This window comes from Dermacentor variabilis, chromosome 11 (assembly GCF_050947875.1).
Source record: "Dermacentor variabilis isolate Ectoservices chromosome 11, ASM5094787v1, whole genome shotgun sequence".
NCBI classification, from domain to species: domain Eukaryota; kingdom Metazoa; phylum Arthropoda; class Arachnida; order Ixodida; family Ixodidae; genus Dermacentor; species Dermacentor variabilis.
Window position 1 is genome coordinate 57,726,311 of NC_134578.1, and position 25,015 is coordinate 57,751,325.

At 45.0% G+C, this 25,015-nt stretch overlaps 1 protein-coding gene across 1 annotated transcript in view; it reads left to right on the plus strand.

The window, feature by feature from the left end:
- Positions 1-879: 879 nt before the first annotated feature.
- Positions 880-25,015, plus strand: part of LOC142564653 (uncharacterized) — a 60,020-nt gene continuing 35,884 nt past the window's right edge. The window contains exon 1 of the mRNA XM_075675742.1: positions 880-1,459. Coding sequence (XP_075531857.1) covers positions 1,420-1,459 — 40 coding nt within the window. The 5' untranslated portion in view covers positions 880-1,419. The remainder of the gene's footprint in view (positions 1,460-25,015) is intronic.

Sequence of the window (25,015 nt, forward strand, 5' to 3'; positions counted from 1 at the left end):
ACGTTTCCCAAACGACGAAACAGCCAGCTGTGTTTCCGGGTAAAGATGGCGCGCCGCAGCTCCCACTGCAAATGCGTAGCGACGTGTTTGAGCTTCGCTTCTTAACCGTGGAAGCGATGCGTTATTGCACGCTACGTAAGGGAAAAAAATACTCAACGAACATTGGTACACTGACAGGAAGTATAGCATCGTGTGAAGAAAAAAAATGAACATATCTGCCAACGGCGACCACCGCTCGCAGGAAAAGTCATGCGCTAGACTAGTTCAAATTCGGGCGCACCTGACCCGGCACAATGAACTCGAGGCATTGGCGCGATAACGGAGACGCAGCCAAGAGCCCGTAACTATCTAGGTGGAACAGACTTTCCGGATTGGACGCCAGACGGCGCGACGTGACACTGCTGGGAGCAGACGGAAAAGCGAGAGGAGCGGCAGACGAACGGCGCGTGAAGCAGACGAAAGAACACACTCGCAACAGAAAATACGGCCGCCATTTTCTTTGCGTGATGAAAAAATGAGACTTGTCAGGTAGACAGAAAGGAACGCGAAACGAAAATAAAAATGGGCGACACATGGAAGGCGGCGAAACGCGGAACCAACGCCGGAAAACGCTTTTTAAAAGCAGAGCGCCAAGCGAAGTGCAAGAAACGTGCACCCGTCGTAGCAAAATCACGCGCACCCCCACCGTGAGCAGAGCGCACGGTTCACGGGTGCCTCACACTCTCATCGAGAGGTGAGAGCGAGCGAGCGAGCCTGTTTCGTCACGTGACTTGGTGAACGCACAAAGAAAATGGCGCTCAAGCGCGCGAGTGTAGAAATGGCGTTGTGGAGTTGAGGGAGAGGAGACTTCAGAGAAAGAGGGCAAGAGAGTGCGCGTGATTGTTGGCCCCCCCGTGAACGGCAACGCGCAAGTGTGCAGGCAGGTCTTCTGGCGGCAGTAGAGGCATTCACGGCGTGCTCCGCGTTTCGGGAACGTCAATCCACCGTTCCAGAACGCACGTTGCGCTTGCGCTGCCACAGAGCGGGAAGGCTGGGCGGAAGTTTGTGGAGGTGCGCTCGACCGAGCTCGGAAGAGTCGACGGCTGCAGCAAATGCACAGGTGGTGCCGTTGAACACGGTCGTTTCGAACGTCGGGGCAGCGGTTACGTTTTGACATCGCCCTGCGGGTACTGCCAGTTGCGGCTGGCTTTCAAACCTCCCGTGGTGCGGCGAAGTTGAGTGCGTGTGTGCGCGCGCGCGATTGAAGCCTTGTGGTCAGCTCGCCTTAGAAGAAAAGAAAGAAACATCGAACACTTCTGCTCCCAAGCTTCCTGTTTTGTGCGATTATCCGGAATCGAGGCAGTCGAGAAGGAGTACAGCAGACGTTCTGGTGCAGCCGAGTACCCTTCACCGAAGATACGACAACGTGACAAGCGGAGGATGGATTTAAAACTCGTCTGGTTCTTATGCTCCCTGTGGAGTGAGTATCGATCGCATTCGTGACCTGTCATGTAAATAGTGACTTCTTGGCATGCGCTTATCTGACGAAAAGGTTCTGCGAGGATAGACACAGTCTCGAAAGAGCCACCGGGTGTTGTGGTGTTTTAGGTTGAAGCTGGTTTCTATCGTTGTTGTCTGGAGCTTCTGTTCAAGTCTTGATCTGGATAGCAATGCAAAAATGGATCTATATGTACTGTGCATGCAATGAATGTATTTTACTGTCCGACCTACGTTTTCTAGATAAATTGAATTGAAATCGCTATTTTTTATTTACCAGAACCGTTAACGTTTTTGTACATTGCGCTGTAGGACAATGTCAGTGTTCACAAAATATCCTCTTGACCGTGCGCGATCATAACAGTCAACTATCTTCTCAAGATGTCAAGAACTGAAAAGGAGATGCTCTGAGCCGTACATCTCAGGATTCGTACCCGCGGCATAAATTTTCTTGAGGATACCATCGTTGCTTGCATAACCTGAGGCACCTACGATAAAGAACTTGGTAAATCTTGAAAAACTTGCCCTGTGTTGATGTAAAGTATAGTTTCGTTCGATGCCAAGCATAAAAAGCAGCCTCCTGGACGCCAAAGAACTGATTAAGCCATGGTCATATGCCATGTTTCAGTGATGTCATATAACTGACTCTTACCAAAAGTGAAGGTGTGGTGTCCATGGAAAACAGCCTAAAAGCGAAAAGCGGACGTCAGCGACACATTGCTGCACCAACTCGCTGTGATGTCATAGACCGGGGCGACCACTATGACTATTTTCAATTTGCCAGTCACGAAAATCTTTCTGTTGCTTTTACGCTGCACAGCAGTTTGAACCCTTAATGTATGAGTGCAAAGAAATTTAGAAGAAGATAATCAGTACAGATTACTAGTCTATGTTACGAGCATACTCTTTTAGGCAGACGACAGCCTCATAATGTGTGTAAGAATATTTTTTTACAATGTAGGTCGAACGCCAACGCTTGTAGCTTTAATTTGCCTCATCACAGCAAAACCATTTTTTGGCGTGAATATAGAGAGCCCTTGAGCTGTGAAATGAATCAAAACTAATAAGATTCACTGAATATTGGGGCACAGGCATTAAATAACAAGAAGAAAGATGTTTTTCCAATTTGCACACCCTGCTATAAAACGGAGTCATATCAAAACCTGTTGCACGAATTTACTTATTGTGATTCATTGCACACCAAACAACTTGATAAATAGGTGTGGAAAGTTGCACTAGATATGTTTATTAGCAAAAAAAAAAAAGAAGGGTACTTTTGTTCGTGTATGGAAGAGTTGAAAAAAAAAGAAGTTTTCGGGAAAATAAAAAAAAAATTCAAAGAACTACATCGCGCACTAAGTACACTCAGGAGAGCTAAAATCCCCCATATTTGTAACGTGTCTTGTCCTGTACCGCGACTCCGGGTCTGCCGCGCACTGTGACGTCTCTCTGTTGATTATCAGAAAACATTTGTTTTCCTCACCTCTGCGCTCTGAGCTTCCCCACACTGTGGCCACCAGTGTGAAAGAGAAGACGACAGCCTGTAAACACCGCTAAACAAGACAAGCCGCTGCTGCTTTGACGTCCGTGAAGCACCTCCAGAACGTAAAGAATGGGTGTCAAATGTAGCGCGTCCTCCCTGTGGGAATCAACGTTTGTTAAAGATTTTTAAAAAAAACTGGAAATGCCCACAGAGCATTATTACTTGTTTACACATAATATTGACGCGAAATAAAAAAAAGGAAAACTGCTGAATTCGGGCACTCTTATATTTCACGCGAGACAGGCGACTTCAGTTCCGGTTGCATAGTTGCCGGATAGGGTTACATTTGTTGCGGTATCTTTAGAACGACAGAACATAGGAACAAATCTTTCTTCTGCTAAATTCTCCTGGATAAATTGTACACGTAACTAAACAAAAAACAAGAACAAATTGGCATTTTGAAAAGAAATGTCGTTTTCAACTTCGCCTCATGCCTCAAGGGGTTTTCGAACGTCAAAGCAGCCTTCTTATACTTCGATATATAGATCAATGGTGTTTCCCTCAAGAAAATGTGTCGTTATTTTCGATAAAGGTGTTTCTCTTACAAAAACACTTATGTGCAATGGCGTTTGGAGCTCTGAGACGCAATCACTCGTCATGCACGAAACAAACATTTCAGTTGTCCTTAAGGAACGAAAATTGGGTAACTGAATTCTGCGAAGTTTTACTGCGCAGGCGAAAAAAAGAAAGAATATCGATGGTTTGCGTGAAATTGCGGGACGCGTGACGTCAAGCAGACACTGTCTGCGTCGGCGCGTTTTGACGTCGTAACTGTGAGACAATTAGGCCTGCTACATACTGGAGTAATAACAAATACCATTCCAACTGAATGGGCGAAATAAAGATTCAGGTGTTGTTTATCAAATAAAATAAGAAACGAAAATGTTGACGCATACAGAACTAGACGTCGGCATGCTTCAGCAATGACTCAAAGTGCAAAAGAATAGGTCATCATGACACAGCTGTAAAAAGGCCTAGAGTGGTCTGCAGAAGAGGAGTGGAACTAAACCCTCCATGACTGGGGAGATCTCTATGTGAACAAGCTTGAATACATACATACATACATACATACATACATACATACATACATACATACATACATACATACATACATACATACATACATACATACATACATACATACATACATACATACATACATACATACATACATACATACATACATACATACATACCAGTCTAGATTAACAAAGCAAAAAATACGTAGTGTATGTACCCGTCGTGGTGGCATCAGTGGCTGTGGCGCTGTGCTGCTGACGACGAAGTCGTGGGTTCGATTCTCGAAATAGGAAACGGGAAATAGCACTTAAGTGCCGCAATTTGAGGGCACGTAAATGTATTCCAGGTGGGTCAACCTTAATCCTGGACCTCTCCGACTGCGTCCTCCCTCACTGACCACAGTGCAGATTCGAAACTTGAGAACCCACGCAGTTTAGTTTTAGTTTAGCATAAAGTACACGCAGATCGTCATCGGCCTATTTTTTTGTCCACTGCAAGACGAAGAACCCCCCCCCTCCCACCGATCTCCAATTATCCCTGTCTTGCGCTAGCTGATTCCGACTTCTGCAAATATCCTAATTTCACCACCCCAGATAATTTTCAGCCGTCCTCGACTGGGCTTCCCTTCGCTTGGCACCCGTTTCTGTAACTCTAATAGTCTACCACTTACCTGCCCTACGCATCACATGGTCTGCCCAGCTCAATTGTGTCCTCTGAATGTGAATTAGAACATAAGCTATCTCTGTTTGCTTTCTGATCCATACCGCTCTCTTCCTGTCTCAACGGTACGCCTTGTATTTTTGGTTTCATCGCTCTTTGCGCGGTCCTTAACTTATTTCGAGCTTCTTTGTCAACCTCCAAATTTCTACCCCATGTGCTAGCACCGGTAGAATGCATCGCTTGCACACCTTTCTTTTCAACGATAGTGGTAAGCTTCCATTCAGAATCTGGCGATGTCTGCTGCATGCACACCAACCCATTTTTATTCTTCTGTAAATTTATTCGTCTCCTGTGAGTAATTGACGTAGATAAACAAACTTCTGCAAGGACTTTAAAAGCTGACTGGTGATAACAAATTCTTGTTTCCTTTTCAAGCTATTGAACATTACCTGTGTCTTCTGCATATTAATATTCAACCCTACTCTTATACTTTCTCGCTTAAGTCCTCAATCGTTTGTTGTCGTTCATCCTCAGTGTTGCTCAACAGGACAATGTCTGCTGCAAACCGAAGGTTGCTGAGATATTCGCCGTTGATTCTCATTCCAAAGCCTTCCCTGTCTAGTAGCTTGAACACTTCTTATAATTATGCAATAAATAGCATTGGAAAGATTGTGTCTCCTTGTCTCCTTTCTCGACAGGTAATATTATACTTTTCTTGTGGAGAAGCCAGGTAGCTGTAAAGTCCTTGCAAATAATTCCCGAGATATTCACGTACGCCTTCTGTGCTCCTTAATTACGCAATGCCTCCATGACTGCTGGTACCTGTACTGAATCAAATACTTTTTCACAATCTACAAAAGCCATTATAGAGAGGTTGATTGTACTCCCCAGATTTCTCAATTACACGATTGATGACATGAACGTGATCCATCGTAGAATATTCAGCAGATATGCGATTATGACACCCTAGTCGTTTATACATTTTTCAAAGAACACCGCGCCCGTAGTGCCCGTGTTAATCATGATCGAGTGGATGGTCTTTTGAAACCAACATCGGTTGTCTAAAAGTTAGCATAGAAGTCGCAGGGTTTAACCTAAAAAACACACAATTGGATGTCCTCTTTCTTCAACTTCAAAGCATAACATTACGTTACATATCGCAGTGTAGAAAGAAAGACAGAGAGAGGAGGAGATGACTTTGTTGGGGCCATAGCTTTGGTAGGTCGGGCCCCTAATCTGGGGCTCCAATGGCTTTAGCGATGTCAAGCGCCTGCCGGACCAGATACTGCTGAAGCTTCGGGTTTCCGTTTCCTTGCTGGGAAGAAAGACCCAAGCAGCGGTGCGTACATTGTCATCGCTTCGACTCATACTCGAGCTCTGGTTGGTGGCGCCAAGAGCTAGGACTGCTAACTCTCGGCCTGTTTCGATCGCTTGCGGATGGATGGATGGATGGAAAACATTACTTGGTCCTGAAAGTAGTGATAATCAACCACTAAGCGGGCCGCTCCCACGTCGGGACCGGAAGGCCAAGCCTCACAGCCACGTCGTGAGCCTGCTGGACGCTTGCGGAAGCGTCATCGACTTTACAACTGGTGGAGGTGCAGGGTATCGCTTTCCCTACCTCTATTAATGTTCATGTTTTAGGGGTGCAGTTATTGTACATTAATAATAAATTAGCCACGCAGGAAAGACACGCGATGATCAGAATACAGGTGTCATTAACATTTAATAAAACAAAACAGTGTAAGAAACCTGCGCTTTGTTAAAGAACACCGACAAGTCTAGCCCAGCAGGGATGCTGCGAGAACGAGCATCTTCAAGTAATCACTCTGAACTCTGCAATCTAGCATGATGTAACGTTTCGCTTTGCCGGTTCCTTAACTATTACATAGCACCGCTTGCCATGATGCACGCGTATTCGCTAACTTCATCTCATTTTCTTCACCGCATTACGCAAACCGTCGCTTCCTAAACGACTTTCCGGTTCGCAAGATTCTCCAGCCAGATTCTGCCGGCTGGTTTCGAATCATATGGTGCATGCGTCCCCGAGAAACGCACGTGTATATAGAGATCAGCGCGAGCGAAACAAGCGAAAAGAAAGGATAAATCGTGAATATACTGTAGGACCCGCGCGCTCCCTTTCCCTTCGCTCCCCCTTCTCCATCTGTAAAGCAATGCCAGCGGCCTCCTGAGAGTGCACCGCTTCTCTTCTTTCCCAAATGATCCTTCCTCGGAGAGCCATTAGGAACAGTCATTTCTCCCACACTTGGGTTCCTGGCCTCCCAACCCCACACCCCCTCAGTTTCTTTTCCATAGTTTGTGTTTTCTCTCTCTTCTCTCTCTCTTCCTCTGTATCTCTATCACCCTCACTTTTTTGTTCTTTTTTGCACGCATACACCGTCGTTTCCCGCAAGGCCCCTGTATTCTTGAGCGCGCGAGCGGGCATTTCTGCGCAATACTTGCCTGTTGTCTGCGCATTTCTCCCTCTCTCTCTTCTATCTATCTTTCTTGTTCATTTCTAGGCGCTCTCACGTGCGCGCTCCGGAATTCCTGTGTCAGCGACTCCGCGCCACGGTTGCCGCGATTGAGAGTACGACCTCGCAGCGCTGATGACCGCCGCCGTCAGCTCGCGCCGGCGACGTTCGGCCGCTGTAGCCCCGCTCTCGGCGCTGCGCCCATTCCGTGCGACGTCCGTCGAAGCGGGCACGCGACTGGACCGTACGTACTCCGACCGCTGTCCGAGGCCTCCGCAGGCGCGATATGATGACGTCGCTGACGACGGGTTTGATTGGCCCGAATGAGCCGGCGGTTAGAAGACAATCTTTCTTGGCAAAGCGCGCGCAGTTTGGGTCCCCCTAGAGCTAGAGGATATGTAGGCGAGTAAAGTTCGCTCGTGGTAGTAGGAAGGTGGCCGGGTACGTGTGATTTCCGTCGCATTATAAATGCGAGTCGAGAAATTGGAATGTCCGTATCAACTTGAGGCCGCGCTCGTGGTAGTTAGCGATTTCAAGGCACACTTCACGGATATACTTTATGTTCCTTCCTCAGGCTAGCCTCCGGGTGTGAGTCTTGTGTATCGGGTATTTGGTATTACGAAAACGGTATCCCATCTTACCTTTTTTTAACGGCCACATTTCCTCACTTGCTGCTACAAAACGAGTGATATGTGCTCTTTTCATTTATGCCCATCAACTACGATTGTCGAATTCTATAATTGTCCACTCCAATCGTCTCCCATGAATAGAAACATTGCTTACACAAGAACTTGAAAGCAACATGGCTACTAATATAAAAACAACATGTCATATTGACTCATATGAATGTATTATAGGTTTCTGCCAGAAACTGAGGCAGTATATACTTTTATTGGATATTCGAATTACAGTGTGTGTGTGTGTGTGTGTGTGTGTGTGTGTGTGTGTGTGTGTGTGTGTGTGTGTGTGTGTGTGTGTGTGTGTGTGTGTGTGTGTGTGTGTGTGTGTGTGTGTGTGTGTGTGTGTGTGTGTGTGTGCGCGTGCGTGTGTGTGTGCGTGTGTGCGTGTGTGCGTGCGTGCGTGCGTGCGTGCGTGCCTGCCTGGCTGCCTGCCTGCCTGCCTGCCTGCCTGGCTGCCTGCTTATGCATGCAGGTGTAGGAGAGCCTACAGGGTGCGTCCATGGCGAACCTTCTTGTGGTACCTTCTTTATATCTCTCCAGTGTTTGCTGAAAGGATTGCAAAAATTGTGTAGAAACCATCGACGTTGATTGTGAATGCAAGGAAATAGCCTATCGCTTCTAGAAAGCTATTTGCTTTATTTAATGAATTATGCGCTCGAAAGAGTGTATTTGCTGCAATGAGGATGCTTAGGTAGCTATCGTTATTGCATTGTGTGATTCCGTAGAGAACAAAGCCGTTAATCAGCACTTCAGTAGCGGTAGTATACAGGTGGTTGGACACCGTGAGCAAAAGTATACTGACCACAGAGCTGCTAAAGAAATTACGGGGTCCCTTAAGATCTCTCGAAAGAGGTGAACGGTGACAGCCTACTCTTCCTCTTATTATCATTCGCCACTTTCTCTCTGCCTCTTCTCTTCCTCATTTATTTTCCTCGTTCTCTTCTTTGTCTTTGTCTTTCCTTCTTCGCTTCACCTATTTCTTCGTACTTCGTTCCATCTGTAACTTTTTTGTCTTACTTCGTTTCCTTTCCTTCTTATGTTTGCCTCTTTCTCTTTGCTCATTTCTCTTTACCTATTTCGGTTTCGTTGTTATATTTAGAATCAGAATCAGTTTCATTTAAGACAAAAATGGAGATAATTACATGATAAGTATATACAGAAGGAGGTCCCGCAGTTCGAAACTCAAGTGGGACCCATTCTTTTTACCTATTTCTGCTTACCTGTTATGTTTGGCGATTTCTATTATCTCTTTCTTTCGTTCTCTCTTTCTTTCTTTCTTTCATTCGTTCTTTCTTTCCGTCTTTCTTTCTCTTTGTTCTTCTACCTACCACTACTTACTACAATTACTGAAAAGTTTGTTCGTTCACAAATGTTTATTTTATTCATTGCTTCTTTCATTGGTCATTTCAAGTCATTTCAGTCATTATTAGTCATTACTGGTCATTAATAAGCATTTTTAGTCATTTGTAATGAATTTTAGTCGTTACAAGTTGTCGTTAGACATATTGGTCATTTCATAGTCATTACTAGTCATTACAAGTCATTTCAGTCATTATTAGTCATTACTGCTCACTATTAAGCATTTTAAGTCATTTGTAATCAATTGTGGTGATCACAAGCCGTCGTTAGACATATTGGTCATTTCGTAGTCATTAGTAGTCATTTTAGTCATTGCTACTCATTACTAGCCATTTCTAGACATCTCCAATCAATTGTGGTCATTACAAGCCGTCGTTAGACATATTTGTCATTTCGGAGTCATTAGTGGTCATTCTTTGTCATTGCTAGTCATTATTAACCTCTACCAATCTCTATTATAACGTTATCATTCACTAACTGTCACCATCAATCATTTTTAATTCTTTAATCTGTCTTTAATCGGTCTTCATATGGCTTGGTGATGCTTCGGCGGACACTTCGGCGGTCAGGTCTGCTGCAGACACAAACTTCACCATGAGCTTAGCAAGGCTTTTGCCTTAAAAACTATATATTTTTTGTAATTAACATACATAAACTGAAATTGACGACTACACTGGAAAGTTCGCCGTGCCAAGTTTGGATTTCGGTCCTCAATTTCAAGTTGTACTCACAGGCAGAGGAGGAAATCGGCTTTATCGCACGATCTCTGGTCCGTATACTTTTGCTCACGGGTGTACATATCAGCCGATCCACCGCATGCGTGTTATTTCCAGCAGCGCGAGCGCCGGCGACGAAAGCGACTGCCGTCCTCCTCACTCACAGCCGCCGCAGGGAGAGAGGATGAAGGAAGAGGAGGAGGAGAGAGAGAGAGAGAGATACAAGAATAAACCTTATTGATGAGAAACCGAAGGTCCGGGATGTCGTTTTCAAGCGCCTCCACCACAGCATCTAAACCTTCATAAGCCACAAACTTAATAAATATTTCTCTCCCTCTCTCACACGCGAACAAACGTGCGTGTTATAGAGCTAGTCGGCAGATATATATATATATATATATATATATATATATAGCCAGAAGTGCGGCAGCAGTGGAGTGCACTTCAGAACATTGAAGTTCTCGAGCAAACTTTCGAAATATTGGTGTTTCTAAGCTCGAGTGGCCAGAAACGTGAGTTGCTGTGCATGCCGGTGGCGCGGATATCGTGATCGTGGTATTTGGAAAGTAGCACATCGAAACCTTGACCACCGTGCAGCATACATCACCGTTGCGCACCAGCGATAATGTGGGAATGAACCAGATGACTAGCCTGCCGCAACCACCGTGGGTGCCTTCATTTTCTTTATTGCTCATGGCACAGCGAGGCTTTGGCTTAATTGGGATGGAGATTGCACGAAGTAGGCAGATGAACTTTAATCGTAGTTGCTGTCTCGGATGAAAACTAGAATTCCGCAACACCTCTCTCTGTAAAGCGATATCGTCAGACCAAAGGATTGGCGGTCAGCAAAAGAACGTCGTGAAAGTGGGTACCCAATATAAAGGGCAAATAATTATGCGGGTACAAGTTTTCTGGGTCGGATACAGTTCTTTTCCTTCGTGCTTTGTTTATCTGCGTGGCTTTCCACCTAGTTCTTATTTCTTTTGGGAAATAAACCTCACTTCCAGTAACTTCATTAAAAACATTCTCAGTAATCGCATCAACCAACGGCGTGCATCTTTGCCTCGGATCATCCGGAACGCCCCGTGAACTTTCGTAACAATACGCTGCCTTCGTAGATTGTTGTAGCAATGTGTTGTCTTCATACAGCGACAAGAGGACTGTCGCGAAGATTTCTGCCCGCTCGGCAACTACTTCGTGCAGACATTACCGGTTCCGTTTCCTTCAACCGGACCTTTCACGCGAACCACTGGCACTGCGTTTATATATCAACAAACATCACTGCGCTGCCCATCAAGAGCGCTTGCAAGTGACGTCAAAGCACACATGAATGATGGTGCCCTGTAGACCCCGTAGAACCCTTTGCTCCCTTGGTACAGTCCGGCGAGCGAAAAAAAGAAAAGGTGATGCTCACATTCACGGTTGCCGAGGGCTCCCTATAGTACCAACTCATTTGCCCTTAAGCGAAAACATAAATCCGGCGACCGGACGGCGTAAACGGTTCAGCGTCAAGGCGAGAGCGTACAGCTGTGTGTCAGAGCAGTATGGTGCTGCAATGGAATCTAGCTACGAGTTCATTCTCATTCACTCGACTTTATAAGCATTTTCATAAGGAATCTAATGGCTGGCGCCATGTGCGCGGCTTTGCTCCAAACCCTCACAGATATGAAAGCTGACGATAGAGGCATGCACGTGTGTTTATAGAGTTTCGCACAGTTACTACTAGAGGGAACTCTGGGGCTGCGATAGTTCATCCACCCGGGGAAGGTTGTGCAGTACATGGATTTTTCTGTTTTCGTGCTTGGCGCTTCAGACGTGCTTGTGGCTTCGTTTATGACGCTTTATCAGGGCTCAAAGTGGCCTGAATTTCAAAGGGATTTACACTTCTTTTTTTAATGCAGAAGGTAGTAAGACTCTGCAAGCACGTGTAATCGTTGCTAATTGCAGTGCTTCCGCTTGTGGTTTCGATATCGGGTTTCTGTGTTAGAGGTCCGGCGTGCAAATCTTGCCAACGGACAATTTTAACAATGTCTTTTTAAGTATCTATAAGGCAGTACTCTCTTAAAGATTAGCCCATTGCAAAGCCACGTAGCTATCTGAAGCCATAAGGACGAAGTTTAGGACGTGCTTAGCAGCCCAACATCATAGCCACTAAACAACCACGGCGGGTGTCAAGCTGGAGAATATGCACGCGGTGCGCTATGACAGGAAGCACCGAATTTCCGCTCAGAGCCTGTATTGTTTTCTTCCGAATGCTCGTGATGTGAAAAGTTCCATGAGCGTGATTCCTAAACAGGTGAACCGCATAACATATAGCAGTGAGTCAGGTTCTGTCTCCCACGGTTCCAAGAATCGGTGTTTCAAGACAGACGAAGTGTTCCCTTTCATAATGGGTTGGTCGTGTACGTTCGTGCTCAAGAGACAATAAAGACAAATCGGGAATACGTGAACTGTGAATACAATGAAAAGAAAACAAATACATAAGTAGGGTAGAAAAAAATGGCTCCCAAGAACATTACAATAGAAATAATCGTTATCGGCCAGAACGCCAACTTGTCGTAGACGCACATTTAGTAAAGGTTATCGGATTCCTGCGAGCTGGGTGAAGTCAGAATTTAAATGGATTCCATTTAGTAATTGCTGTAGGAAAGATCTTCTTGAATCAGATTATTTAAGACGCAGGTTTGGTCCTCGCTCAGGTGCTCTAACGCTTACGGCGTGAACATAGTACTTTGCAAATATTTGTATGGTATTTTAAAGTATATTGTGTCATTTTATAAGAACGTCCAAGAATATGCTTAAACAATGTCCTGAATATTATCCTGAATATTATACACAGTTGGGTATTGTACAATATGTCAGCTTTTTACCAAAGACCTACGTATCCACTGTGTGCGGAAGAACGCCTTTACATTCTTAAATAAAGTCGTGTCTTTTAAACTGCAAAGCACAACGTCCGCGGCTCGGGAAAGTTTGTGAAGCAGTTGGTATTGCGCCGGTTAACCTTGCACTCTCGAAAACACTACGCTTTTGCGACTACCGTTGATCCAACGTCAACTCTTCGGTTCGATAACGTTTCTCTTTCACTTACCCCACAAGGAGCCTCCTTTAGTATCAAATAAAGGCTGCAGCTACTCACATCGAGAGCCCATGACGACAGCGCTGACTAACGGAAACCAGTCGCGAAATTTCCGGCCTGCCGTCTGCCTCCTCAAATGCCCCCACCGTACGCCGTTGCCTGGCATCAGCTGCCTAAGAGAAAAGTTCTCGGTTCCTCTCAAGTGCCTTGGTCAAATAACCGCAGAGTACGCGAAGGAAATTGACGAAAAGCACTGACTTTACGAACATAGTGTGCGCAAAACAACGCTTTTTGTTGCCGTATTGACGGTCTCAATTACGCACACCAGACATTCTGGTTTGGTTTGCCTTCCTGTGCACGGTTCCTGTACCAGTAAAGAGAAAAAAAATGGTAAAGTTGGATGGATGGATGGATGGATGGATGGATGGATGGATGGATGGATGGATGGATGGATGGATGGATAGATAGATAGATAGATAGATAGATAGATAGATAGATAGATAGATAGATAGATAGATAGATAGATAGATAGATAGATAGATAGATAGATAGATAGATAGATAGATAGATAGATAGATAGATAGATAGATAGATAGATAGATAGATAGATAGATAGATAGATAGATAGATAGATAGATAGATAGATAGATAGATAGATAGATAGATAGATAGATAGATAGATAGATAGATAGATAGATAGATAGATAGATAGATAGATAGATAGATAGATAGATAGATAGATAGATAGATAGATAGATAGATAGATAGATAGATAGATAGATAGATAGATAGATAGATAGATAGATAGATAGATAGATAGATAGATAGATAGATAGATAGATAGATAGATAGATAGATAGATAGATAGATAGATAGATAGATAGATAGATAGATAGATAGATAGATAGATAGATAGATAGATAGATAGATAGATAGATAGATAGATAGATAGATAGATAGATAGATAGATAGATAGATAGATAGATAGATAGATAGATAGATAGATAGATAGATAGATAGATAGATAGATAGATAGATAGATAGATAGATAGATAGATAGATAGATAGATAGATAGATAGATAGATAGATAGATAGATAGATAGATAGATAGATAGATAGATAGATAGATAGATAGATAGATAGATAGATAGATAGATAGATAGATAGATAGATAGATAGATAGATAGATAGATAGATAGATAGATAGATAGATAGATAGATAGATAGATAGATAGATAGATAGATAAAAAAACATTTACGCTTTCATTGGACAGTCAAGTGTGAATGCTGCATGGTTCCTACTTCAGTAGCGGCAAATATTTGCACCGAACAGCAAGTGCAGCAGTACTGCATAGTAAGCAGCTACAGTACACAGAGAGTCGGAGAACAAACACGTCCTCTTGTTTGTCCCGACTTGATACTTCCGGGCTGAGAAAAAAAAAAGCGTTGGCGACGACGCCTTTCGGTTCGGCTTTCGCTTTACTCGTCGGTACGTTTGCCCGTGATTTTCACCGCTCTCAAAGAAACGGGATACTCTTCGCCAAGTCAAACAACAGTGTGGCGTCGCAACGTCGTGCAGTTTCAGCGTCGGGTTTTCCGATTCCCGGCAGTGGTACAGGGCAAAAAAAAAAAAAAGGCTGCGCGTCAACGAAAAAGCGCACAAGCTTTTTTTTTTCTTTTTTTGCCGGAAGAAACAAATTGGGTAACGTGTACGCGCATATTTAGGAAGCTATCGAGGTTTAGGAAATACGCCTGTGGGCCTTTCGGCTTTGTCCGTCACGATCGTCGCATCACCCGGTCGTAACGGCTCGCAGGCTTGCTTTTCCCGTCGGAAACGAGAAACGTGACCTTTCGTGCGAGCTGTACGCTTTATGGTTGGTTAATGTAGGAAGTAACCAGCCCACCTCCATGTTCTAATTAGAGTTAGCCAACAGTGTCTAGATATATATATATATATATATATATATATATATATATATATATATATATATATATGTACACGCGTACGTATACATGTGTGTGCGTGTGCGTTGATTTTATCGTCCAGAGAGCGCAATCATTTCTCCTGAGCACAGTGGCACCGACGCTTTGATCACTTTAGCAGGTAAGAAGTTTGGGCGTGTTGGTGGTATACATACAAACTGGGAAACATAGCGCAATAATGACACAAGGACGAAGCAGGAACACGGGACGAACACGTTTTGCGTGTGCATATGCTGTTGGAAAGAGATGGTTGTCGTGCTCCGATATATGCGGAGCGTGTTCACATTGCGCTATTATGGTAGCGCACAGGCACTGATGGACACAGCGATGCTGTTGGCCTTAATAGCGTTGCCGCCTTTCCCAGAAAAAAATGGCATCAAGAACTCATCAGGCGCGTATACGCTATTTTCAAGGTTACTCCGTTCATTGTTGGACGTTTTCTTTATTTGTAAACTCGTAATGGACTGACCAAACTGAGGTGATGTTTTAGGAGATTGCTCCAATTGTAGCTGCAATCTACGCGACGTTCAGAAACGTCCTTAAGCGAATTTTCGACAAAATAAATCTTCTACCCCGCATATTTCACTGTAATGTCTTGCCGCCCGAAATACGTTTTTTGCCGATCACGAGCTAGCAATCTCCTTCTCTCCATCAAAACGAGCGAAGGTTTACAAAGAAAAAAGAATGACGAGCAGAGAGGGTTGTGCCAAATTCACTTTCTTCCGAGTATCACTGAAACGCTGCGGCAGACGGCGTAAAATTATTTACGGCTCTTCCAAGCCCGCAATATCAGCAGCCCTATAAAGTCAAGCATTCACGAGAAGCACAAAAGCAAGAAAGAAATGAGTTAACGAAATGAAAACTCAATATAGAATGCAGTGTTGCGTAAGTTCGTTACGCAAAGAAAAAAAAAAGAAGTGCTTGCCAGCACATCTCCCGCTTTCGCTACTGCGTTTCTCAATGAATAAAGCGCCATAATGCCGTCGCTACCCGCATAACCACTCCGCCGGGAAAGTTTATTGCTCCGTCTAAGAAACTCCGGTTTTTTCTTCGCCCCCATGCTGGCAAGGCGGGCGTGTGCTTTGGAGAGCGCGCGCCTGCCTGTCTTGTCTTTTGATGTGGGGCAAGGCCAGCCGGAAGAAAGAGATAAAGGAGGAGAGCCTTCATATTTTCGGCCCCATAGTGACACGCTTGCGAAGAACGCCTGACAAAGCAGAGCCCAGACAGCCATGCGGGAAGTCGGAAAAAGAAAGTAAGGGGAGGCATTAAATAAAAGGAACGACGCAATGCGACCTCTAAATCCGTTGCAGCGTTTGAGGGCGCGTAGTTCGCATGAAGATATTGCCACGCTTCGTTGGTGTTGCTTTGCGCTGATGTCCGTTTCCTTCGGATTATTACGGATTCTTCGAGTGATTAATCGTTCGGTGCAAGGCGCTCATACAGTGTACGAGATTTCCTGAATGTTGTCACGGAATTGTACTTTCTTTTCTTTCTTGTATGTTAGCAGAATTGCAGGAGAGCGGCAAGTTGGGCTTTTTGGCGGACGTTTATCTTGTAATGAAGGGGTACTGCAGAATCTTTCGCATGTGGCATGTGGCGCATATCTACGCGTTGGTCGGGATTACTCGAGGAAGTGAACCTTACTTGCTCAAGAAATGAGAATGCCTCAATCAAAATTTGAAAAGTCAGCTTTTGAAACAGTTACCTTTGGGCACACTGTCAATGTAGCAATTGTTCACGAGGCACATACTTCGAACAAATTTCGAAACTATAGCTCCAGTTTTGAAATAAGTGCCGTCAAACTGGTAGTAAATATCCACTGTTCAGTTTACTATTTACCGAGACGCGCCTACGCACTAAAGCGCAAAAGCCGGACGCCTGACCTGGGGCCAGCCTGTACCCGTCTTATAAACACATGGGGGTCTAGCGACCCGCCGTGGTTGCTCAGTGGCTATGGTGTTGGGCTGCTGAGCACGAGGTCGCGGGATCAAATCCCGGCCACGGCGGCCGCATTTCGATGGGGGCGAAATGCAAAAACACCCGTGTGCTTAGATTTAGGTGCACGTTAAAGAACCCCAGGTGGTCAAAATTTCCGGAGTCCTCCACTACGGCGTGCCTCATAATCAGAAAGTGGTTTTGGCACGTAAAACCCCAAATATTATTATTATGGGGGTCTAGCGGTCGGGATACAACACGCACTTCTGGCACCCTGCTAACGTCGCACACAGGTGTACGAATGTCGGTTTACAGTCGAACGCCTTTGCAACGAAGTTCAGATATCCGAAATCATTCGTTGCACAGGTCACTTCGTTGTAGGGATCGTGCACCACAAAGCTAACAATAGGAATGGGGCAGAATTACTCCTTCGTTATAAAGGTCGTTTTGTTGTCGAGGCGTTCGTTCTAGAGGAGCTCGGCTGTATATTGCTCGTGCTGGCGGAGCGAGTGGAAGTCGAAATTTGTGAACGCGTGTGTGCGACACGTGCAGTTTTCCGCACGTCCTGCGCGTGCGGTAGGCCGCTCAAGACGTGCGGAAACAGGGTCGGCCCTATACTTGCCGTGTATTTTAGGCGATGTTTATGTATATCATTCTACATAGAATAACTCTTATGATATCGTTGTGATCAGAAGCATTTCCCCTTTTTACTGTAGCAGATTTTTTCACTGGATATTTGCCATGCACCTTCTTGTTAATTTTTTGCTGCGATCAGAAGCATTTCCCCTTTTTACTGTAGCAGATTTATCACTGGATATTTGCCATGCACCTTTTTGTTAATCTTTTGCTGCAGGTACTTAATTATCACTCAGTGATGGGCATTAACTGTCGTGTTGAACAAAAGTAATTCATTACACAACAATAACTCCGCTTCAATATATTCCCCAGTCTGTGATCTAAATACTGGCTGAAGATTACGTCCCTAGCATCTGCAGTCGGTAAGATAAAGGAACAAATGCATAAAAAAGTATGTTTTTAAGACGATTGCGTTAAAATAAAAAGGGCCTTTATTACAAAAGTACAACAAAAAAACTAGCTAATTGAAGGACCTTTTATAGGCACCAGCAAGATAATCGTAACAAAAATTACTTTTTTTATTTTTGTGGTTAGACGTCTTGCCTTCCGAGCAGCTCTTGTCGCCTGCTGTGTAGCCCGTCAGCGAAGTACTGTCGACGCAGGTCAATGTCGCGTAGCCCCTGCACTGTGTAGCACCGTGGTGAAATTCCAGATCACATTGACCCGGGCTATACCGTCGCCATTAAAAGTGAGCACAGTATCTAGCGTGGATATGTTCAGTGTTTTATTTTCCAAGGGATACATTCTTTAAAGCCTGCTGCCACATGGCGTTGTTGAAAGACTCGTTGTGGTTCGAGTTTTCTCATAGAGGCATTTAGCAAGTAGTTCGGGCTAGGCTAGCTGCTGGAAGGTGTTCCTTATGAACATACGGTGCACCATTCAAATGGGCTTTGTAGAATTTGCGCTGGGTGAAAATTTTAATTATACATACCTCCAAAAGGTGTATGTCTTTCGGGCAAAGGTCGTGAGATGGGTTAGTATCCCTTGATGCTATGGGAAAATATGTGGCCCAGACAGGCTTTCTCAAGTGCTCCAAACTGCCTGTGTTTCTTCTAATGGCCACACCACAGTAGTTGTGGAGCTTGTCAATGAAGGCATCGTTCAGACGTCCCCGACAAGATATGTAGTTCCCGTCATAAAGTTGATTCCTTTGCTTTCTTTCTTTAATTTACGTTCTTGCCAGACCAACTGTTTTATTCGCCCTAAATCCGCAAGACAATTAGGTTCCGCTGTTTCGGAGCATCCTTAGCTGCCCACGGCTACATTTGGCCGAAGGGTAGGAAAGGGGGGGGCGACGCAAGACCGCCGTATAGGTTACAGAATGTGTCACTTTTCGGGAAAATGAAGTCGCACTGAGTCAAATAAACAATTCTTGTTCAGAAAAAAACGCGGATTTCAAGTTGCGCAAAGAAATGCTATTTTCTTTTTGAATAGTTTTTCAAACCCCTTTCCTTTGCGTAAGTCGGCCTACCCACTCGGCCATGAATGCGTTGTATGTTATAAATCTTGCGATGTGTTTCTTGTATATCGTGTGTCTGTTACGTGCACGGCGTGTATTGTTTGTATCATTGCGTTTCACATCTGTTTTCACCTGTAGTAACACGGTAGGCGTGTTACTACACGCCTACCACGCAAACCCCGTCCCTCCGATTTTCCTTTGAGACCCTCTCTCTCTCTCTCTCTCTCTCTTGTTCGGTGTGAGCTTCTTCAAAGACACTCACTGCGTTCTCAACTATTCTTCGTACTGTTCAACTGTACACTTCTCGTCTGCATTTCGCTCATTTTGAGTGGCGAAGGCGAGTTAGAGATGGAAGCCGACGCTCCGGAACACCCAGCAACGGAGGCGCGACCTTTTGCGGCAGGAAACTCTTTTGTCGAGCCGCCGTATACAAAACCCTCCTGCGGCAACATTTCTCTCGGTATTCTTTCTTTTTTCTCTTCACGACTGGCGTGACAGGGGCACGCGCCGAGACGCCGTAAAGAGAGGCGCCATCAAGCGTTCATTGTCACCGGCCACAAAATGGCGGCGCAAGGCCCCTCGAAGAACGCTCATTCCGTCGCCATTTTGTTATCTACTTGAAAAAAAAGCTTGTTTCCGCGCGGCTGGCCGCGCGCTCGCCTTCACAAACACTGATAAAGCGACTGGTTTGCGAGCCTCGTTGTTCCATGTTCCCGAGAGGAAACAGGGCGGTTACTCTACCTAACGGGCGTGTCTTCGGCGTCGCGAAAGTTTACCGCGCCATGCAAGGCTCACAGGGACTCCTCCAACGGCACGTATTGCACAGTAAGAAAATGTTCGCACCCATAACGGTGCCGATTCTCCCCATGCCTCACACTATTGCACTCAAGGCTGCAATTTTTTTTTACTGTGCACGACAGCAAGATCAAACTACACCTGTGTTTAATGAAATCTTAGTTGAAAACTGTAAAATAATCCTGACCAGCTTGTGTAGACCGAAATATATGACGTCAGAGTTTGACATAGATATAGCTACTAAAGTACCTTTCGTGCAACTTAAATTCGCGTCGTGTGTCGCAGCTGTCTTCGCGTTTTGTTCGCCAGAAAGGGTCGCCCAAAAAGAACTTCATTCGTTTTCATTGAACAATTCAATCTTACCCCTTAAGAGAGAGAGAGAGAGAAACAGAAGAGAGGAAAGGCAGGGACGTTAAGCAGACGCACGACCGATTTGCTACCCTGCACTGGGAGAAAGAGTCTAGGGAACAAAAAAGAGAGGGGGGTGCTGTGGAGCACAGTTTCGGGTAGCGGTGTTGACCTTGGTAAACCACCACCTTTCAAAGCAGGTAATAATTGTTGCTCTGTGTTTCCAACTAGAATTTTGTTACTGAAAAAAGTTAGACGCGACCTTCGCTCTTGGCTGCTGTCAAGTTCATCTGGACGGTATGAGCAGCGTCTTCATATTAAAACAAAAAAAGACATCTTTGTGTCATTGACCATAGCCATGCCATGCTGAGTTCTCTCGAACACGGCTTGTATATGGTTCGAGTTACGATGTTTCCTGCACGATTTTGAACCGTGAGCCACGTTAAGGTTTAACAATGTAGGCCTCTAAGGTAATTTAATTATCTTTCCGTAATTTTCTGCGATTCATATGCCTTGTTTCCATGCCACTCGTATCACCCATGGCTTCCGCACTTACAGAACGAGTAAGGCGACGGCGCAGTGAGTGAGAGACATGGTTCTAGTGCGTGGCTTAAGCTAACCGAGTGTTCGTGGGGGTGGAATCTTATCACGTGCTATCACTTACACTTTCTTCGACATTTCGGTTTCCTGTATTTCGCGTGCGCAGTGTATTCTTCCACTTTTATTACATTGGCGACGTGTTATGTATAATTTCTCTAGCTTCTTTTATATTCTTATGTAGCATTTGCCGGAGTTTAGATAAGAGAAAGTGGCTCAAATAGAAGGATTGGTCTCTTGCGCTGCTTTTTCTGCTGCTTACAGGTTCCTGGAAGAGAACTTGTGTTTGCTTATGTGTCTGGTGCCTTGGGTAGACATGTGGGCTCTGGACAATTTTACATATAGCGCTTCCCATCTACTTTCACGGCTGAGATCAAGCATAACATCCCGCGAAGCCGATTGTTTTAAGACAACGTACCAGTATACTTACACCAAAATGGTCTATTTCATATCCAAATAAAGCTTCATGGAACGGTTCATCGCAAACTATACAGGATGTTTCAGCGAACACTTCCAAAATTTTTTAAAGGTTGCCTGTGGCAGAAAGCTCAATTATAGTTTATGAACTGGTCTACTCGAAGCGGCGGATACTATTTGCACAAAAAAATGAAATGCAAAATCGGCTAATTAACAAGAATCCACTAATTAACTTTCTGGAAAATTAGTTAATGACCAATATTGCAATTTACAAATTCTAGCAGTGGACTTCGCAAGGCGGATTCATTTGGAACAAATTCTCAGGACGACACCAGTTTCGGCATATAAATTCCCGAACTTTGCGGATAAATGCATTGGCGTTCCAGTTAATCTGTTCAGAAAATGTCATTTCATGCACTGATGCACACAAGTAACTGGAACGCCGATGTATTTCTCCGCAGAGTTCGGGAATTTATATCTCGAAACTGGTGTCATCTTAGAAATTCGTTCCAAGTGGATCCGCTTTGCGAACTCCGCGGATAGAATTTGTAAATTGCAATGTGGGCCATAATGTAATTATTTAAAAGCTTCATTCGTGAAACTTTACTAATTGGTCGACTTTTCCATCTCAATTTATTTGTCCAAATATAGTGCGCTGCTTCGTGTAGACCAGCTCATGAACTAGAATTGTGATACCTGCCACAGGCAACCTGTAAAGATTTTTCAAAGTGTTCGCTGAAACACCCTGTATATGTTTGCTACTAGTTGTTGCCACTTATAGGAACCCTTTTCTTTCTTTTTTGCTTGCGCTCTGTACCGGGCAGAATTGTATGCTGTGTTCCTCTTCTACACCAGAGCTTGTCGCTTTCTTTCTGTTTGTGTTCTTTCTTGTGCGGACGCGTTCCAAGTCGTCTGATTTGCCATTCTTTACGCCGGCGTCACCAGTTAGGTGGCACTGGAAGAGCTCTATATGCTCAGAGTGCAACAGAACACGACTACGGCTATAATTCACAGCTTCTTTGTTTGCGGAGATAGTTCTATCAAGAAAAGCAAACGAGGCCGGCAACATGACAATATATTGGGGATATATTGGCACCAATAGAGTGAAGGTGGAGTTTGTTATTTTGAACTGGCGAAGATAGTGATCAATAAAGAGTTCAGGGAAGACGAGAACTTATCACGCATTAAGATCGTGCGGTCAAACTACGCTAAAATGGTGGGACATAGAAAAATGTACGCGAGAAACTCGCCGGACTCGCACGTTACTTTGTCTCCCAACAAAATGTGTCAGCACGCCGAATAAACTCGGATGTTAGACTAAGGTGTGGTCCGTACACGTCGTCCAGTGCAACACAGCCCCTTAGTTCCACCACATTTACACTACGTAAAGCCTTACTGCGCAGGTAACTCATACTGCAGTGAAATCGATCGCCATCTTCTTCGAGCACGCCACGTTAGTGTTGGTTCTCTTATCGCTTTACTGACAACACGCTTCTCTCTATCAATGACGCAGTAGCAGGATACTTTGCCCGTATAGCATGCACAGTGACTGGAAATAAGAACGTGTGGATGTTCTTCCTACAAGGACTGGCAACATCGATTGCCTCTATTGAACTGCAGGACAGAGTGGAAGGAGCGAAGCGGACCCTTCGCTAACGTCTCGTAAACTTCACGGTACGAAAACGGTAAAGACGAGCTTGAGCCGTTTCACCCAGTTCATCACTGAAACGGTAAATGGGTTTTGGGTTCAGCTTCGGCGTCACTGGTGCGACTTGTTTACAGATTCTAAGCTCAAAATAAAGGGGACCACATACGGGAAGGAAGGTGTACGTAGGCGCCAATTCGTTCTCGTTCACATGCGTCTTGCCGATCCCCGTTTTCTTTTTTTGCTTTAAGCCAGTGATCAGTTTAGGTTGCAGTTCCAGTTGTATGGTAAAAGCGCAACAGAAAGAAAGAAAGAAAGAAAGAAAGAAAGAAAGAAAGAAAGAAAGAAAGAAAGAAAGAAAGAAAGAAAGAAAGAAAGCCAACCGAAGTCACAGTCACCTACTGCTCTTCGCAACAGTTTCGTTCCGATACCTCCCATTCTTTCAAAGCCAGACTGTCGACTGTCCCGAGCCGAAGCTTCACGCTCCAGAAAGATCCGCTCACGAAAGAAGAGCTCTCAAAAAGCGGCTGACTCCAAGACAGAACGAAAGAAGAAACAAACGAACAAAAACGAAAAAACGAAAGCGTAATAACAGCGTGCGACGTGCGCTGACCAAAGAAAACCCACCCGTCGCTGAGCGCCTCGCTCGTTTCCTAAAGACACCTGAGGCGTGACGTCACTTTGCGCTTGGCCAATCAAGCGGAACGACCGAGGGCAGCCATTAGCAGACGGCGGAGCCCGTCTGGTAGCGAGGACGTAAAATAAAGCACAATGCAGGGCGCCGCGTGCGGTGTTACCGTGCGGCATCGCCGACTCGTAGCCGCCAGAACAGGCTATAGAGCGAAAACAAAAAACGCTGCACTGGAATGTATCAGTGTTTCAGACCTTGGACCCGCTCGCCCAACTGCTGTGGCGTTGCCCGTTAACTCCAGGCGCCGTGCCGTCTTGCCGGCGTTCGCCTCCATTTGCCCGGGGTGCCGATACTGGACGGCCGAGAGTTTGGAATTTGATTATGGCCGCTTACGTACGAAAGCAGCGAAGGGACTCCTACGAGAAGTCTCAGGAATGAGTTTGTGTTTGTGGCATAGCCACTGCAGTGAGTTGCGCTGAAGCTACGATTTCTGGCCGTAGACAAAGCCGAGCTAAGGTTGTTTGGCAGCTGCAACAATCTTTTCTTGTTTGTTTTTTTTGTCAAGCGCTGACGTACCTCCTTGTTGGTAAGAAACAAGCGCTTGTGCGTGTCCACTCCCTTGTCCTTGTCATCAATGCGCTTGAAACAAACTTAGAAAGTTCTTACGGATGCAGATAGTTGTTGCCGGAAAGAAATTGTGTTGTGCGCCACAGTGGAGGGTTCGAGATTATTCTTGCACCATTTTTTTACGCGCAGCTAAATCTACGTAGGCTACCGGAGTGTTTTCACATTCCCCCTCGGTGACAATGACGCCGCTGCGGCCTGGACTCGTACCCGTGACCTAGTGCTCAACAGCAGAGCGACACAGCAACTGAGTCACCATTGTGGTTCTTGTTGCAGAAGACAAACAGGAGGGCCTTACCCCGCAACAAGGACGCTTCGGTGTGGTCAGTCAGGGAAACAGCAGGTTTTTCTTTTCCCTGCTGTCACAAGCTTTCAACGCATGATTCATTGATTGACAAAAGTGTCAGTTGCCTCCTTCCTCCACTTATTGGTCAGTTCATTGAAACGTAATTTGTGACGCGTAAATACGTCGCCCTGAGCAGTTACGAGAGCAGACGTACACGAAACACAGTTCAGAGCACCACAGAGTAACGATGTAGTTCAGAAGACATACGCGAAGATGAGGCGGAACGACAGCAGTGTGGAAGTTCGGTGTCTCAAAATACATGTAAGTAACACACTTGTTTGGGCTAGTTAGTCTGAGGACGTAAATATACGCTCTAAATATGCGGTACCGAAAGCAGCGCAATAATTATTTAAAGCTTTGTCACGTCTTCTGCCACAACATTGAATGAAATTGTTACGGAAAGGAGTGCAGGCACACACTCTATGGTGAGCTGCACTTGAGCGCTGCATGCGAAGGCAATATTCATAAGGTTCATGATTATAGGAGGCGTATTGAATGAAAAAGTTGATGATAGCCAAAATTTTCGCATTATAGAATTCAGCAAACTACTCCATATTCATCAGGAGTGTAAACTGAAATAGTCATGCGTGT